This window comes from Opisthocomus hoazin, chromosome 2 (assembly GCF_030867145.1).
Source record: "Opisthocomus hoazin isolate bOpiHoa1 chromosome 2, bOpiHoa1.hap1, whole genome shotgun sequence".
Classification (NCBI taxonomy): Eukaryota; Metazoa; Chordata; class Aves; order Opisthocomiformes; family Opisthocomidae; genus Opisthocomus; species Opisthocomus hoazin.
The window spans coordinates 23,320,304-23,335,282 of record NC_134415.1 but is presented as its reverse complement, the minus strand read 5'-3'; the positions used below and the strand labels follow the sequence as shown (position 1 = coordinate 23,335,282).

Below are 14,979 nucleotides of genomic sequence, written 5' to 3'. Positions count from 1 at the left end.
CCACGAGGTCACGCCAGCCACAGAGACGCAGCGCGCCAGCAGAAATGGTGCTGCGCTGAGGGCGCCTGGAAAGGGCTGAGCTCAATCCCAAGAGGAGAAGGATTTCCACGCCTTCCACAGAGCCCACAGCCAAACCACGGCAGGGAGCAAGACCTCCCGATACCAGCATGAAGGAAGCCACTGAGATATTCTCTCTGGACAGTGCTGGCTGGAGCCAGGCGCCATGCAAGGGCTCGCCGGTGAGTGAGAGCTGCGGGGAGGAACGCGATGGGCTCGGCCACCCCACAGCTGCAGCGCTGAAACAGGGAGCAGAAAGCACGAGCGCACGGGCGACGGGGCCGGCGCCACGCGAGCCGCGCTCAGGTGCCTGCCACGGCGGCGGGGCTGGCGGAGGGGGTCTGCAAACACGAGGATGGAGCAGAAAGTCCCCGAGCATGGCCTGGACTGGCTTTCCCAGAACATGCCTTCACGCTGTGAAACCGGCTCCCTACATTTGCTGATTTTTTTTAAAATAATAAGTTCAACGTAAGCAAGCGGGCGGAGTGCTTTGGCAGCAGAGGGAGCTTGGAGGGCTCTAACGGGGCTTTTCAGGCTGCTTGGTGTCACGTTGCTTTCCGCTGTGTATCTAGGCGGAAGAGGTAGATCAGCCTCGCTTGCTGTGAGGGTGGGAGGTGCACACAAAGACTGTGGTCACCATCTGCCAAAGATACCACAGGCACGGGTAGGGTCCGTTGCGCTGGGAACAGATACGTTTGCCTTGGCTACGGTACCAGTCTGACTCGTAGGAAAGGCACGAGGCTGTGCGAGAGATACGGCTGGCTGGAGTAAAAACTACAGGCATGCACATAGAATTAAACCCAAAGCCAGAAAGCTGCCTCAGCAAAGACTTCTTAATTGCAGCTATATGCAAAAAGTTAACCAAGGCAAGCAGAGACTCTGTTATTTTAACTGGTATCTCAGAACACTATGTTCCAGTTGACAAACTGAATTTAAAAAACAGAGGAGGAGAAAAAGAGACTGTACTCATGGTTGCACACCTACTTGTTCGCAAAGCCTCCAAGTTAACGAGTCCATGTGGAATACCATAATGAACATACTTCCAGTGAACCTCAATTTTTAGCTGCTGTAACTTGGGAATTTCAATATGCACCATTGCGGTTCAGTAGACTAACATTGCTGAAGCAGTACATTTTTTCCTCAAAACCAGAAATAGAGTCCTATCTCTTTATAGTGGCATGACATTTGTCTCCGTTTTGAAAGTGATCCCATTCAAACTGAAAGCAAATAGAAGAGCATAGCACAGCATGTTTGGCCCTCATACCTGCCGCTAGAACAAAGTACCTTTCACACTGATTAACAGATAACTCATTTCAACCCTTCAGACTTTTGCATTACATTAATTCATCAGAAATACCATTCTATCCCATAAAATACATCTCCCTTTGTGCTTTGCCTTTTTTGAACTCAGATTTTAACAGCACTTTAGGTATTGTAATTAACTATTGTAATTAACCTAATAACTTTTGCAGACCAAGGCCCAGGACACTATTTTTTGCTCTGAAGAAGATAACAGTCTGTATTTCACATACAGCGGAAAATCAAACATTCTCGAGGTCAAAGAACTCAACTACCAGGTAAAAGTTGTAATTTACATACCTCCCTTCAGCAGGGAGCATATCCAGCAATGCCTATTTCTATAATGCAAGCCATTTGAAAAGCCAAAGAACGCTAGAGTTCACAACAAAGTTCACATGACTACTGCACAGTCAAATGCACGGACATTTTGTGAGCAGAACTGTGCTCTTGGCTGCAATATTGACAGCAGGCAAAATTCTCAATTGTAAATATATCTAGTAAAGCCAGGGGGTAAGACAAGAAGAGAGATCTGCTCCTAGGCTGTGTTTTTTCTCAGTCTTGAGCCAAAATATTCCTCTGAGGGCTGGGGCAGAGGGACCTTCTGTCTAGCTAGGGATAGCGGGAGTCCTTGCTGGCAAGAATGAGTATGCAGAGGGAAACAAAGAGAGGATGACTAACAAGCAGGATTTCAGGGAACCAGTGAAATTTCTGATCTCCCTTTGTGCCACCATGGTATCTGAAGATTTCACAATTTTCAATTTTGCATAATTTCAAATTATATTAAAAATTTTAAACATTTAAAATTTACAATAACAATATTAAGTACCAAAGTAACAGAGGACAGAGACAGATTCAGTGATTAACAGAATAAGAAACAATGCACAAAAACCATATCTGGCTGTAAAAGAACTTTCTTCTATGTTTTTCTGAAGATTAACAATATTGTTTTAACATATTCTCTACTTGTAACATCACAACTTTGAAGATATTTATTGCTGAGTATTTTATTGTCTGAATTGAAGAGACTTGTTTCTTTCTGTTAGGTTAACATGGCATCCCAGATTCCCTGGTATGAAAAGCTCGCACAGATGCAGATGCCATGGACCTGGAAATCAGATCCCCGTTCTTGTGTGCCAATAATCCAGAATCTGAATTTAAAAGTTCAGAGTGGTCAGATGCTAGCTATTATAGGAAGCACTGGTAAGAGCAACCAAATTTCATTATTTCACCAACTCTCAGAGAGAACGTACACAGCCAAGAGCAACACTCTGCAGTCTTTTGAATGGCAAAATCTGGTTGAGAAACAACTATGGCAAATGTGTCACTTAAATACACTCTTTAAAATGTATGAGGAAACAAAGAATGATACTGGGAGAAAAAACTTTCAAAATCAATTTTGTTGTTATGACTTGTACACATTTGCTGTTTGTTCCCTGAGGTGTAGTGGGGTATTGTAACTGTGGCCTGCAGTCCCAGCTCTGCTGGACATGAATCAGCTTCATGGCTCAGATTCAAAACAGGCCAACTGCAGACCTTACCCAGTAACACAGCAGCCAAATGAGGCCAGATCCCATAAGAAAGATCAGTGGTGACCTGCACAGCCATAAGCAGGAATTCCCTTTAATTCTAACAGCATAAAATAGCACGTTTGGATTAATGAAGAAAAACTGATGGAGAAGAAAAGACAGTTCCTCTTCTGTTCGGCTTTAAAGTGGGTCTCTGCTTTCTTACTTTTTTGTTTTTCCTGGTGGAACTGGTTTAATCTCCAGGGCGAGGCTGACTAATGGATAGATGAGATGTCCTTTACCCCGTGTGGTTTGTTGAGTCTAAGCTCATCTAGGGCGATAAGAAGTAGACACGTGACCTGTTAAACAGAAGTAAAAAGTACCCATACTTTGGAGCTAAAAACCCCCATGCTGTGTCTCCACTAGACTCTTACCTCAGGTTAGCACAGTGATTCAGTGAAGATGCTCTCTCTCAAAGGCCAGGCATATTTGCCAAAGAATTTTTAACTTTATTTCTACAAAAGAGGTTTTTCTTCCCCCTTGCCACGGGAATTTTTTCTTAGCACATATCCTTAATATAATTGAAGTTGTAGCTTAGAGACTTTCCTGATAATAAAAGCTTGTGATGAAATAACGTGTTGAGTTATAGATATAGCACCTGTGTAAGGCAACATACACTGAGCACAAACCCTTTTCAGCAAACTAGTCAAACTATTTTTAAAAGCTGTTTATCATCTATTTCATCAAATGCCTTAGTAAAATGGATTAAACTGCTGATGGGTTTCACATTGTCAATGGCAATCAATATGTCACTCTTAAATAGAGCAATACATGGTTTACAGATGGATGGGTTTCTTTTTTAAAATGTATATCTTAAGAAACAAGTGTGGAGTTAATCTTTCAACAGGGAGACTAGAAATAAATGACACCTAATCATAATAAGACAGCTCTGTGTGTTTACATACAGTATTATAGAGCAAAAACGAAAAATTCATTTGCTATTTAATTCCAGATCAGGTTTTGTTTTCATTGTTTTACTTACCTTAGCTCTGAGTATGAGCCAGCTTTTCTTAATTATTTAAATGACTTTTTGTCTTATTTAAGTCATAATAATTTTTATTTCAATCATGATTAAGATTCTTATTGTCTGTATAATCATTCAGCCCCTTAGTCATTCAGCTCTTCTAGCTGCCGTTTCTGAATTCGCAATTCCCTGCACAAAGCGAGCTCTTGCCGAACGTTTAGTTGCCAGCCCTGCAGCCAGCGCAAGATACCACCTTTCACTTACTTTTCAAAAGTGAGAGAGGTAACAAGAGGACAAAGAGATGGTGCTTCTTGAGTTCACGGAGCTACGCTCCACGCCCAACTACCCAGTTCTGCTGAGAAATGACAAAGGTTAAAGCCACGTACTCCATTCCAGAGGAGAGAGATTGCCTGAACATGAGCTTGTAGCCAGGTGTCAGTATTTTCTTTCAAAATCATCCTGTCTCTGCAGCTTTGGAAAAGCTTCAGGGAGGGCTGGAGAAAAGATGCTAGGGAACAAGAACTTCTGTCCTCTATCTGTGACTACATCAACTTTTCAAAATAATCCCTTGGAAATTAATTTAATTTTCAATTTTGGTTTTTCTAGATGGTGGAAAGACATCTTTGCTTGATGTGATAACATGTCGGGATCATGGAGGCAAAATCAAGTCTGGTCAAATCATGATCAATAACAAACCCAGCACTCCCCAGCTTGTTAAGAAATGCATCGCACACGTGCGGCAGGATGACCGACTGCTCCCCCACCTGACTGTCAGAGAAACGCTATTGTTCGTTGCCAAACTGCGCCTTCCAAAGTTTTTTTCAGACTCACAAAGGAAAAAAAGGGTAATTAAGCTGTTGGAAAAAAATAAAGTTGTCAAAAATGTGTCTGACAGAAATTATCCAAGAGATCCTGTGTGTTTGGAGTCAGAACAGCTAATCTGGCATTTTTTCATGTAGATTATGAATTATAAACCTTTTTCTTCTTTCAAAATAGAAACCAGCAATTGTTCCAAAGCTCATAAAAAATGACAATCTACAGAAAGCATTACAGAGGCTGAAAGAAGAACTAAATTGCTGATCGCTGAGCCTTTTTTAATATTCTCTCCAAAATCAAGATTTGTTTTCAAGTGTCTCTTGATCAGATAGCAATGTAATATCCAGATGAATTTTAAGCACGTTAATTATATTTTCAACCTCATCTATCCACGAACGCGTAAATGTACTCTTGCTTTATCTATGACTGTTAACCCTTCGGATCCCCCCCAGGTAGAAGACGTGATAGCAGAGCTACGCTTGCGTCAGTGTGCAAACACCAGGGTAGGGAACGAGTACCTCCGCGGCGTTTCGGGAGGCGAGAGGCGGAGAGTGAGCATCGGTGTGCAGCTGCTCTGGAACCCGGGTGAGCAAAATCCTGACACCTTCCTTGTGCCCACCACAGACCAAGGGAAATGGGGCAGTAAATGAAGATATGAGCTTTTAGGGAAGAGTCACGGACAGCTTGAGGAGTTCATGCTCAGGTCACTTAACAGGTCTTGCACCACCCTCTGCCAGAGGTTACCTCTCTATAGCAAAGTTAGGCACAGTGAGTGGGGGCTGGTCCATTTGCTTAAATTGAAATCAGTGCTGATCACAGATAATAACGTAAGGATGACAGTAATAATTCTGCAAATGGAGTGGTTCAGGAGCCAGCCCGCTTTTGCTTCTGTCACCTTTGCCAGCGGAGCAGCAGGGACAGAGCCAGGCAAAGACCCCTGGGAGCCTCCACCCACTGCTCTCTAAAACCACCACCACACGAACTACTGACAGCTGCCTGAAGTCACCCTCACAGCAGCGCTCTGCTTTGTGCGTGTCAGTATGAGGTTTGGTTTTTATCTGACCGCAGGCCACAAGTTACTTTGGAAGTTACTTTGGCCAGTTACTTGCTGGCCTGTTAGAACATCAAGATTGTTTTCCTTTCCTCCAACCCAGCCCATTTACATGCGCAACGTTAACAGGGAAGGTCATTTCCTTGGCTGCACAGTCAGTCATTGGGGTCTTGTGCAAGTCACTGACGTGGCTGGCTCATGCCGCAAGTAAACTAGAAATTTCCATCATCTTCAGTAGAAGCAAAACACGAGCCTAAATCTGCAGCTGATATTGCAGGATTGAATCCCCTATCTGCTCTTGTATATACAGATACACATATAGATATGTATCAAAAGCACTAATAATCTTGGCTGAGCCTCTTGTTGAGCAAGATTTCCCATCAGGTCTTCCACCAGGAAATGGATCTGTGAATTTTTTGCTTGTATAAAGTTACATTTTTGTAATTGTGGGGAAAGCAGAAGTCTTTTTTTGTAAAAAGTGCTGCTCGGGAGTAGATGTGCTGGTACTGAAGTGAAAGAATAACTAATTCTAGGAAAAAATAACTAAAGCTTTCTTTACATTTCAAACATGTGTTATACCCCCCAGCACAGAAACTATGTGTCTGTGTACAGAGATTGCCTTGTACTGATTGAGGCCATTAAGTTCTATGACAACACAAACAATGCAAAATAAAAAAACCTTTTCAAGTTTGTAACAACCAATCACAAAACCAAGCAAACGAAAAAAAATTCCCAACCTATGCATATCTCCTCATATATATGTGCGAACAGGTGTAAAACAGGGCACAGGTTGGGGGAAGAAGCTATCTAAAATAATGCTGTGTGAGTATTTACACATGAGCAATGCAACAGGTTTAAATATTGAGCATTCAGGTTAAAATATTTCAGTAGACAGGGTACAAAACTAATACTATTGTATTAATTAATATTCATGTACCTGATATTTGTACAGGTAAAGTGCAAAAACTGCAGAGAAGAATGTAAATTTAATAAGGAACCTAAATCTGCATCCCAATGAAAAAAAAGAAATTAAAAAAATGCTTGTTTCCAGTGGGAGCAGGATAAGATTTAAAATAATTACTCTTGGTCATTGTGTGCAGTAAGATAGGGGAAGGAGTTGCCATTGTTGAATATTATGTGATGTTGGCATGAAGTATACTTTGGACTTTTAATTTTTTTTTAAAAAAAAGGAAAATATCAGTGAGATTTCATGCACTAGCACCTTTTCACTTAGAACATATTTTCCAAATCAAACATGCTGCTTTCCACAGCTAATTTTATTGTCTTTGGCAGGAATACTCATCCTTGATGAACCCACATCTGGACTGGACAGTTTTACGGCACACAACCTCGTGATAACGTTATCCAGACTGGCCAGAGGAAACAGACTAGTTCTCCTTTCACTTCATCAGCCCCGGTCAGATATCTTCCAACTGTTTGATTTAGTTCTTCTGATGACGTCTGGACTCACTGTCTATTCTGGAACAGCTAGAGACATGGTCCAGTATTTCACTGAACTAGGCTATCCCTGCCCAAGGTACAGCAATCCCGCAGACTTCTATGGTTAGTATCAAGCACTGCCATAAAAAAAGGTTACTGGGAGTCATTCGCTTTCGTCAGCATATCAGCTAACATTGATTTTTATTAACCGTAACTGTCTTAGAAATGCCATATAACTGACTCAGATCAATACTGTAGCAAGTTCAGTTTTTAATAAGATTCTTATCTGGCAGTGCAGGAAATGTAACAAAAACAAGGGGTATGGACAAAATCAATTTTAAATAATCCTCCTTCTTACCCTGCCAGGTGTAGCAACTCTTCCACATGTTTAGCACACACATTCCCATGTTTTAGCTGGTGGAAACTTTTACCTTCACAGATAAAGACATGGACGAACAGATCAATTGCTTTCTGTAGCCAGTCCTCTGACTTCTAAACCAAGAAATGCAGGAAGCAAGTTTCCCACAGTGAGGAATAATGCACACCTGGTACAATAAATGGGAAAGGAGAGTGCTGCCCAACAGAGTGTATTGGAAAGGAGAGAGCCCAAGCCCAGAACAGCAATCCTTTTATTCCTCCGCTCAAAGAAAGTTAACTGCATGGTTCCAGTTCCGTTCCTCTTCTGGTTTTTGCCACGTGCAAAGGGAATCTGGGTCTGTTAATCTAATGGCAGGAGTCTCCTACCACGGAGGTTGCTTCAGTTCCAGCCTGTAGGATGTTGCACTCAAGTTGGCTGGGGAACCTTGTACAGACAATGCCATGGAGTAATCTCTTCGGCTGTGCCGATGTGGCAGGCGGCATCAGCTCCTATCAGCTGTGCAGAGATAAACAGAAGTTAACCTCAGTGTCAAGCCCTGCAAGAAGACTTTTGTCACCGCCATGGTTCAGAGCAGTTCTCAGCCAGGCGCAGCCTTGAGGAAGGCTTGCAGCACCCCCGTATGGGAATGGAGAACGTGAAGCAGTCCTGGGGAAACTTGTAGCTACAGCCTGTGGTTACAGAGACAAACCCCTATGAGATGGCAGCAGGGAGGGATGAGAAAGGGAGGTGGAAGATCATTCAGCGGCATACACAGTCAGTACCTATAGGAAGAGAAGAGAAATACGGGCAGCAGGGAGGTGCAAATGGGACAACAGGATGGTAGAGGATGCCACAGCCAGAAGAGGCGCCTGATGGAAATGCACAAATGCTGGCTGTGTGTCTGATGATAGAGAAACAGGAGCTCACGGCAGAAGGGAAGAGGTAGGGCAGATTGCAACTCATTTCTGACAGACTCCTGCTGAACAGTGGCTGATCAGCCCAATGTAAGGAGCCGCAAAACATGCAATGACAGTTCTCAGAAAGCATCTGCAAAATGTGAAGTGTCACTCTACACTGAAGGTCAGGATGGGAAAATACTGTTAAAAGTTTAGATCTTAAAAAAATGGTTTTATTAAGTGAAAAAATAATGCTAAGTCAACTATTGTTGCTGCTACTGTGTTGCCCTTAGATAATACTCTTCTTGGGCTTTCTGAGTACCAGGTAAAGTTTATGGCACCTCTGTAAGATACAAAAAAAGATGATAACTGTCATGTCACAGATGGAGAAAAAATATGTGATTTAAGTCAAAGTCACACATCAGATTATAAATGGCTACATGGCAGGAAGGAAATTCAAACTGTTTATTCTCAGCACACCTCTCAAGCCACTACTAAATTTAGAAAAACCTAAAATAGTAGTTTATAACAGTATCATAAGCAATTATGAGAAATCTCTCAGTGAACCATTGAACGACTAGGTAGGAAACACCTCCCAAGACAAAACACACATTAACAATCTGTTCTTCTCTAATTACCCAAAGTAACGGATACAGTTTTAACCACTGTAGCTTAATGTATGCACACAGGTCCTACTGTCTGTTCACAGTGAAATCTCTGATTCTAAACACATCATAAGGTTGCTGCATCTGTAGCATACGGACTCATGTCAAGTAATGTCTTGCAGTTGATTTGACCAGTATCGACAAACAGACCGCAGAAAAGGAGATGGAGAGCCGAAAAAGAGCAAATACTCTTGCCAACTTGTTCCTAGAAAAAGTCAAAGATTTCGATGATTTCTTATGGAAAGTTACTGAAAGAGACAACGTTGCAACCACATCCAGCAAGCAAAGGTAAAGAAAAGCACGTCATACAGCAGGTGTGGAACAGCAGCTACAGCCTGTGCTAATGTCAATTTTTTTTCTTTTTTCTTTTGGGCAGGTCCCATTTAAGTTCAGAAGAGGCTATCAACATGCCTCACCATTCAAGTCATCAGTTACCAGGAGTCTTAAAGCAGTTCACTGTATTATTAAGGTAACGTTATCTCCAGCATAAACTGCTATGTATTATGTCCCTTTGTATTTTAAAGCATAAGAAAGTACAAAATGAGAACTGAGTGCATGCTGAAAGTGCAGAGGTACGGCCCCACCTTTCCGCCCCAAGGCTCCGTCCAGACGCAGCCAGCTCCAGCTCACGTCGCTGGGACCCTGTGGCTTTAAGCAGCAGCAGGAGCCTCCAGGCTCAGGAACGGGCGTCCCAGTTTTGGGTGCTGCCATCCCGATACCCATGCCGAAGCACGGTGGCTCAACCCTCGGCAAGCCCAGGCAGCCACGTGGAAGGCTCAGGCGCTGCCATCCTCACATCTCTGCCTCAGTTTTGAAGCCAGGCAGCTTCACTGATTATAGCCAGCATGGATGAGTATTGTAGTTGGGTCTCATGCTTCTGTACTCAAAAGAAACGCAATCAGCTGGTTTAATACATGCAGAACATCACTACCAGTATCAGCTGTATGCTACAGGTCCTTAACAGAGAGACTTCTGTAACTAAAGTAATTTCTTCTGCATCTCTAAAATCAGACTGTCCCACCCCCACTGCTTTCCTTCAAGCATTCAGCGTTTCATACCTGAAACACAAGGGAGCTACAGGCACTCAGTAGGTTTGATTAGGTAAAATCCTTTACAGAAATGGACAGCCCAACTCCCGTCCTACTCAAAGTAAGCGAGTTCCATGAACTGATTTTATCAGAGCCTTTGGGGCAATGTATCTGAATATAACTGGCATTAGTAAGTACTACACCTTATGGTCAACGTTGCTGTTTTCCTAGTCGTCAAGTCTCCAACGACTTCAGAGATCTGTCAACGTTATTAATCCATGGATCCGAGGCCCTTCTCATGTCATTATTAATTGGATTTTTGTACTACGGCCATGAGAAAACGAGACTCTCTATTCGTGACACAACAGCACTGTTGTACATGATAGGTGCACTGATCCCATTCACAGTGATTTTGGATGTTGTTGCCAAATGTAAGTGTCAGTTTTCTTGTAAATGTTATAAGCAATCAAACTCAGAAAATTCCCAAATTGATGAAAAAATTAAACTTATTAAGGCAACCCTAGGAAGAAACCAACCGGTTTGTTCCTACCCTGCAGGTCATTCAGAAAGAGCTATGCTTTATCACGATTTGGAAGATGGAATGTACTCTGTTACTCCGTACTTCTTTGCTAAGGTAACTGGTTTTGTCGCCAGGAAATACAGACAGCTAGCTTTAACATTAAAGAACACAAACAAACCAAAGCCTTGTTGTATAAATGATCACGTTCCTATCAGAATTTGTTCTTTTGTGCCTGTCAGCTAAGGCTCGTTCTCGCTTCCTAGGCATTAATGGCTTACACCTCACACTCCTAGATCTGTGGCCATAAGTCACAGCTGAGATCCCACCCCAGAAAAGCCAAAGAAGAATCTTCCACTGGGTTGTTTAGCCAAAATTTGAGAAAGCTCAAACTCAAATTTAAGAGTTTAGACATTTTTACATACCTGCATATTTCCTTCGCTGAATCATCCTTGAAAGTCTGATTTTATGTCTTGATCTGTAGAATAAAATATTCATATTAAATGCTAAAGCAAAAGTAAAACAGAAATGACAAAATGCTAACCGTGGCATTTCCAGTAGTTGTTTGGGTCTGTACTGGTCAGAGACAAACAATTGTATTAAGTGTATAAAGAGCCAGAATTTTGGGAAATAAATTTTGAACTTCAAGAAAATTACATTCTCTTTCTCACAAGGGTTTAGAATAATCCCTTCTTTGTGATGTTGCCACTGTTAGATGAGTTCTGCCTGCCATGGCATCTGTAATTTAGGTTTCCATTTCTGCACAAGATTTTAAATGCTTATTAGTGGTTGCCAGAGAGAAATATTCTTTGCATTGTGTCACAAAGATTGCACATTATTCGTAGAGAAATCGATGTAATTTGTTACAACCTTAGTATTAGAGGATAGCAGCAACCCTCTTTGGAAGAAATAATCATAACACTCTCTATACATATCTTTAGATATTTGAGAAAATCCTAAGCACGGTTTTGTTCTACAATGATTTAAGTAGTTACTAACTGGACTGCATTTGGGACAAACTGGGGAAGTGACCAACAGCCAAATTTGTCTCGAATTTGATCTCACGCTAGGTTTAACCAAATTTGAACAAAACGTACAGTTGTGATGAGTCAGGAACAGTATTCCTGTTGACAAGCGCACCAGTTCTCAGGGAGAGTGTCTTAAATTCTTAGAAGCCACCAAAACGGCAACGAAACAAGACATCTAATCTGTAACAAGAATCCTCTCAATTTAACAATTAGTTATAGGAATTGTCACAAATGGAGAAAAAACTGGTGAGGATTTCAGTTGCTGTCGTGGATTGTTTTCGCGTGTCGCTGACAACCCCTATCGGGAGGTGACTGCGTTCTAAGGGAGTATTTCCTGTAGTTTTCACAGACAGTCCATAAGCACGTTGAGCTGCATCTCAGAAGGTTTTGTGACTATCATTAAACTTATTTTTCTGTGCTTTTTTTTTTGTTGGTTTTTTTTTTTGTTTTTTTTCCCCTCTTCCTGAACAGCTTTTAGGGGAGCTCCCAGAGCACTGTGTTTTTATTATAATTTATGAGCTTCCCATCTACTGGCTGGCAAACCTGGTTCCTGAACCAGAACATTTCCTGCTGAACTTCCTTGTGGTGTGGCTGGCTGTGTACAGCGCCCGCGCGATGGCACTCTGGATGGCAGCGCTGCTGCCGACGTTACAGCTCTCAGCCTTCGTGGGCAACGTCCTCTTCACATCGTTCTACCTGAGCGGTGGTTTTGTGATAAGCCTGGAAAACCTCTGGACAGGTAAGACAAAGCTCCCACCATCCCTCCGAACTGGAACATCGATGGTTTTCATTAGCGACTGGTTGTTATGAGGCTGGGCGAGTCCTGGGCAGGAGAACTTCTTTATTCCTACCTTTGCAACTGTCGTCTTGGGTGGTGACGGTCGTGTCAGACCCTTCATTTCACATCAGTTTCTCCATCTGAAAATGAGGTAACAATAAGTCTGGTCAAAAAAGCACTAGTGAAAGGACGGCTTGTTATGCGGTCACTAAATTTTTCAGTAAAAAGAATTATCTTCAGTAGATGAAGACTGAGCTCCAGCAAGACTTAGTTCACAGTGGGAGTTTGATGGCTGTCGATATTAGCGCTCGTAATTTCCCGTCTCCACACAATAACATAAAGTATACGTGCTATTCTGTTCAGTTACAAACTGTTATATGTTTACAGTCTCTAGTTGTCAGGAAATTAGACAAAACTGCTATATTTGGTGGCAACACAGCAATTTTTGAGATCTCGAGTAAGTTTTGTGTATGTAAGTAAGTTTCTTTCTGTCTTTTTTATTTTCCCAGTTCCATTTTGGATTTCTAAAATCTCCTTTCCCAGATGGAGTTTTCAAGGCATGATGCAGATTCAGTTCACTGACATCACATACGAAATGGCTGTTGGAAACACCACCGTCCAAATACCAGGGAAACTTGTAAGTCGCTAATAGAAACTGTTACAAACGTTTGACAGCTAACTAGAACGCCATTTATATACCCGTCATAGTTCAGTAGATATTGTGGGCTAAAAGCAGTTCGTGAAGTCGCGTTACACTTGGCGCATTTCACATTTGTCCCCGCAGACGTCCCTGCAGCAGTCGCTCCTTGCATCCCTCTCTTTTTAGTGGAAAGGGGGGGGGTGGAGAAAAAAGGAATAAAGGGACAGCTATTTTCTACACCAGGCCCAGCCAGACGCTTGCTGGGGTTGGAGCCGTTCGGGCGCTGGCCCGTGCTCCTCCGAAATGGCGCAGCACGACTGCGACTGCTGCCGAGCCCCTCCGAACGCCACATCCAGCTGGAAACCAAGCGTGAGGGCGGCAGGGGCCCGGGGAGCTGGCGCACAAATCACGTTTTGTACATCCAGCGTCAAAATTCCGCGTGTGTCCGTCCGTCCCTAACTCCTGGTTGCCGGTGGTTGCAGGTGACGCAGGCCCTGGGCCTGGACGCCCAGCCGCTCTTCGTCAGCTACCTCGTCCTCGCCGCCGTGGTCGGCAGCTTCCTGCTCCTCTACTACCTGTCGCTGCGGCTCATCAGGCAGAAATCCACCCAGGACTGGTAGCGGCGACCCCCGCACCGCGGCCGCGGGGCCCGGGCCCGCCCCGCAGCTCGCTCCCGGCCGCCGCGGGGCTGCGGGCGGGACCCGGCCGAGCGGCCACAGGATGGCAGCAGAGCCCCGGCGGTGCGCCCGGCCGCCGCCAGCGGGGCCTCGCCCGCCCCCGCCGCCCCGGACCCCGCCAACGGCCCGCGCCCGCCCCGGAGCCCCCCGCCGCGGGGCCTCGGGGCGGGGGGGTCGCTCCTCCGCCCGACGCAGGGCTCTGAGAGCGGGCCGGACGCGGACGCGTTCTCCACACCCCGAAACCCCACCGGTGAGGAGCGCCGCACCGCGCCTCGTGCCGGCCGAGGTTTCGGTCGGAGGCGGCGGAAGGCGCGGTGACGGCGCGCTCGGCGGGGAGGGCTCTGCCGGCAGAGGGTCGGCGCGCACCGAGCGCTGCCGCCTGCAGCGCCGGAACCGGCCGGCGCCCGTGAGAACAGCGCCGAGGGAAGCGGCGCGGGCGATGGCGCGGGTGCCTCGGGAGGACGCGCAGGGGTGGAAAACGCAACTGTTCGCCATCCGGCGTTGTTTGCCAGCGCTCATCCGCTTTGAGGCTGGGCCTTCGTGTTCCAGTTAGACGCTGTTGATGCACAAAATGGGTATTTTCTCACTGTACACATTATTTCTTGTAACAGATAATTTTGTCTCACCTTCTTGGGTTCATCTCTACAGCATAAATAGGCACCAACAGATTGTTGTTAATCACATCTTTCTCCCTGGCAATACGAATCATAGCATTGGGTTGCTATGCCTATCAGGTAGAAAATACCAAACCTGCCCCTCCAGTAACTAAAAATCTAAAGGTGATTTGGCACTGTGAAGTGCTTGTAATCAGGCACCCAGTTACGCTCAGCCGTAGGACACACATGCTCAGAAAACGAGTAACAGTGAATCGGTGGCTTGTAATTCACACACAGTCATGGTAAATGCACGTGCAAATTAGGTGTATGCTTGTTGTGAGCATTTTATAAGATCAGCTTGCTTGATTTTAAATGTTTGGACGCATGTCTCTGCTTACATACAGACCCCCAAAGCACATCATCTACTCTACTCCCGTTTACGTGTTGCACACAGTGGAAATCTCCTAGGGTAATTGGCTATAATGGCCCAGATACTGTTACGTAAATACCTTTTTTAAAAAAAGAAAAAAAAGAAATAAGAATGGAAGAACATCAATATTTTATTGTTCAATTTGGCAATTAGGGCTGCCACGTTACTTTCCAC

General features: G+C 44.2%; 1 protein-coding gene across 1 annotated transcript; it reads left to right on the top strand.

The window, feature by feature from the left end:
• The first annotated feature begins 45 nt into the window (after nucleotides 1–45).
• Nucleotides 46–13,729, top strand: ABCG8 (ATP binding cassette subfamily G member 8). The gene is made up of 13 exons (XM_075412887.1): nucleotides 46–239; nucleotides 1,530–1,634; nucleotides 2,400–2,556; nucleotides 4,492–4,730; nucleotides 5,154–5,286; nucleotides 7,046–7,315; nucleotides 9,234–9,399; nucleotides 9,488–9,580; nucleotides 10,371–10,570; nucleotides 10,697–10,773; nucleotides 12,156–12,423; nucleotides 12,972–13,099; nucleotides 13,585–13,729. Exons 1-13 carry the CDS (start codon nucleotides 168–170, stop codon nucleotides 13,720–13,722), a joined length of 2,046 nt encoding a protein of 681 aa, XP_075269002.1. The 5' UTR covers nucleotides 46–167; the 3' UTR covers nucleotides 13,723–13,729.
• Nucleotides 13,730–14,979: the final 1,250 nt, after the last annotated feature.

Coding starts and splice junctions, on each gene's coding strand:
- ABCG8 (XM_075412887.1), top strand. CDS start 168: ATGAAGGAAGCCACTGAGATATTCTCTCTGGACAGTGCTGGCTGGAGC. Junction 9,400..9,487: donor ACCACATCCAGCAAGCAAAG/GTAAAGAAAAGC, acceptor TCTTTTGGGCAG/GTCCCATTTAAGTTCAGAAG. Junction 12,424..12,971: donor CCTGGAAAACCTCTGGACAG/GTAAGACAAAGC, acceptor TTATTTTCCCAG/TTCCATTTTGGATTTCTAAA.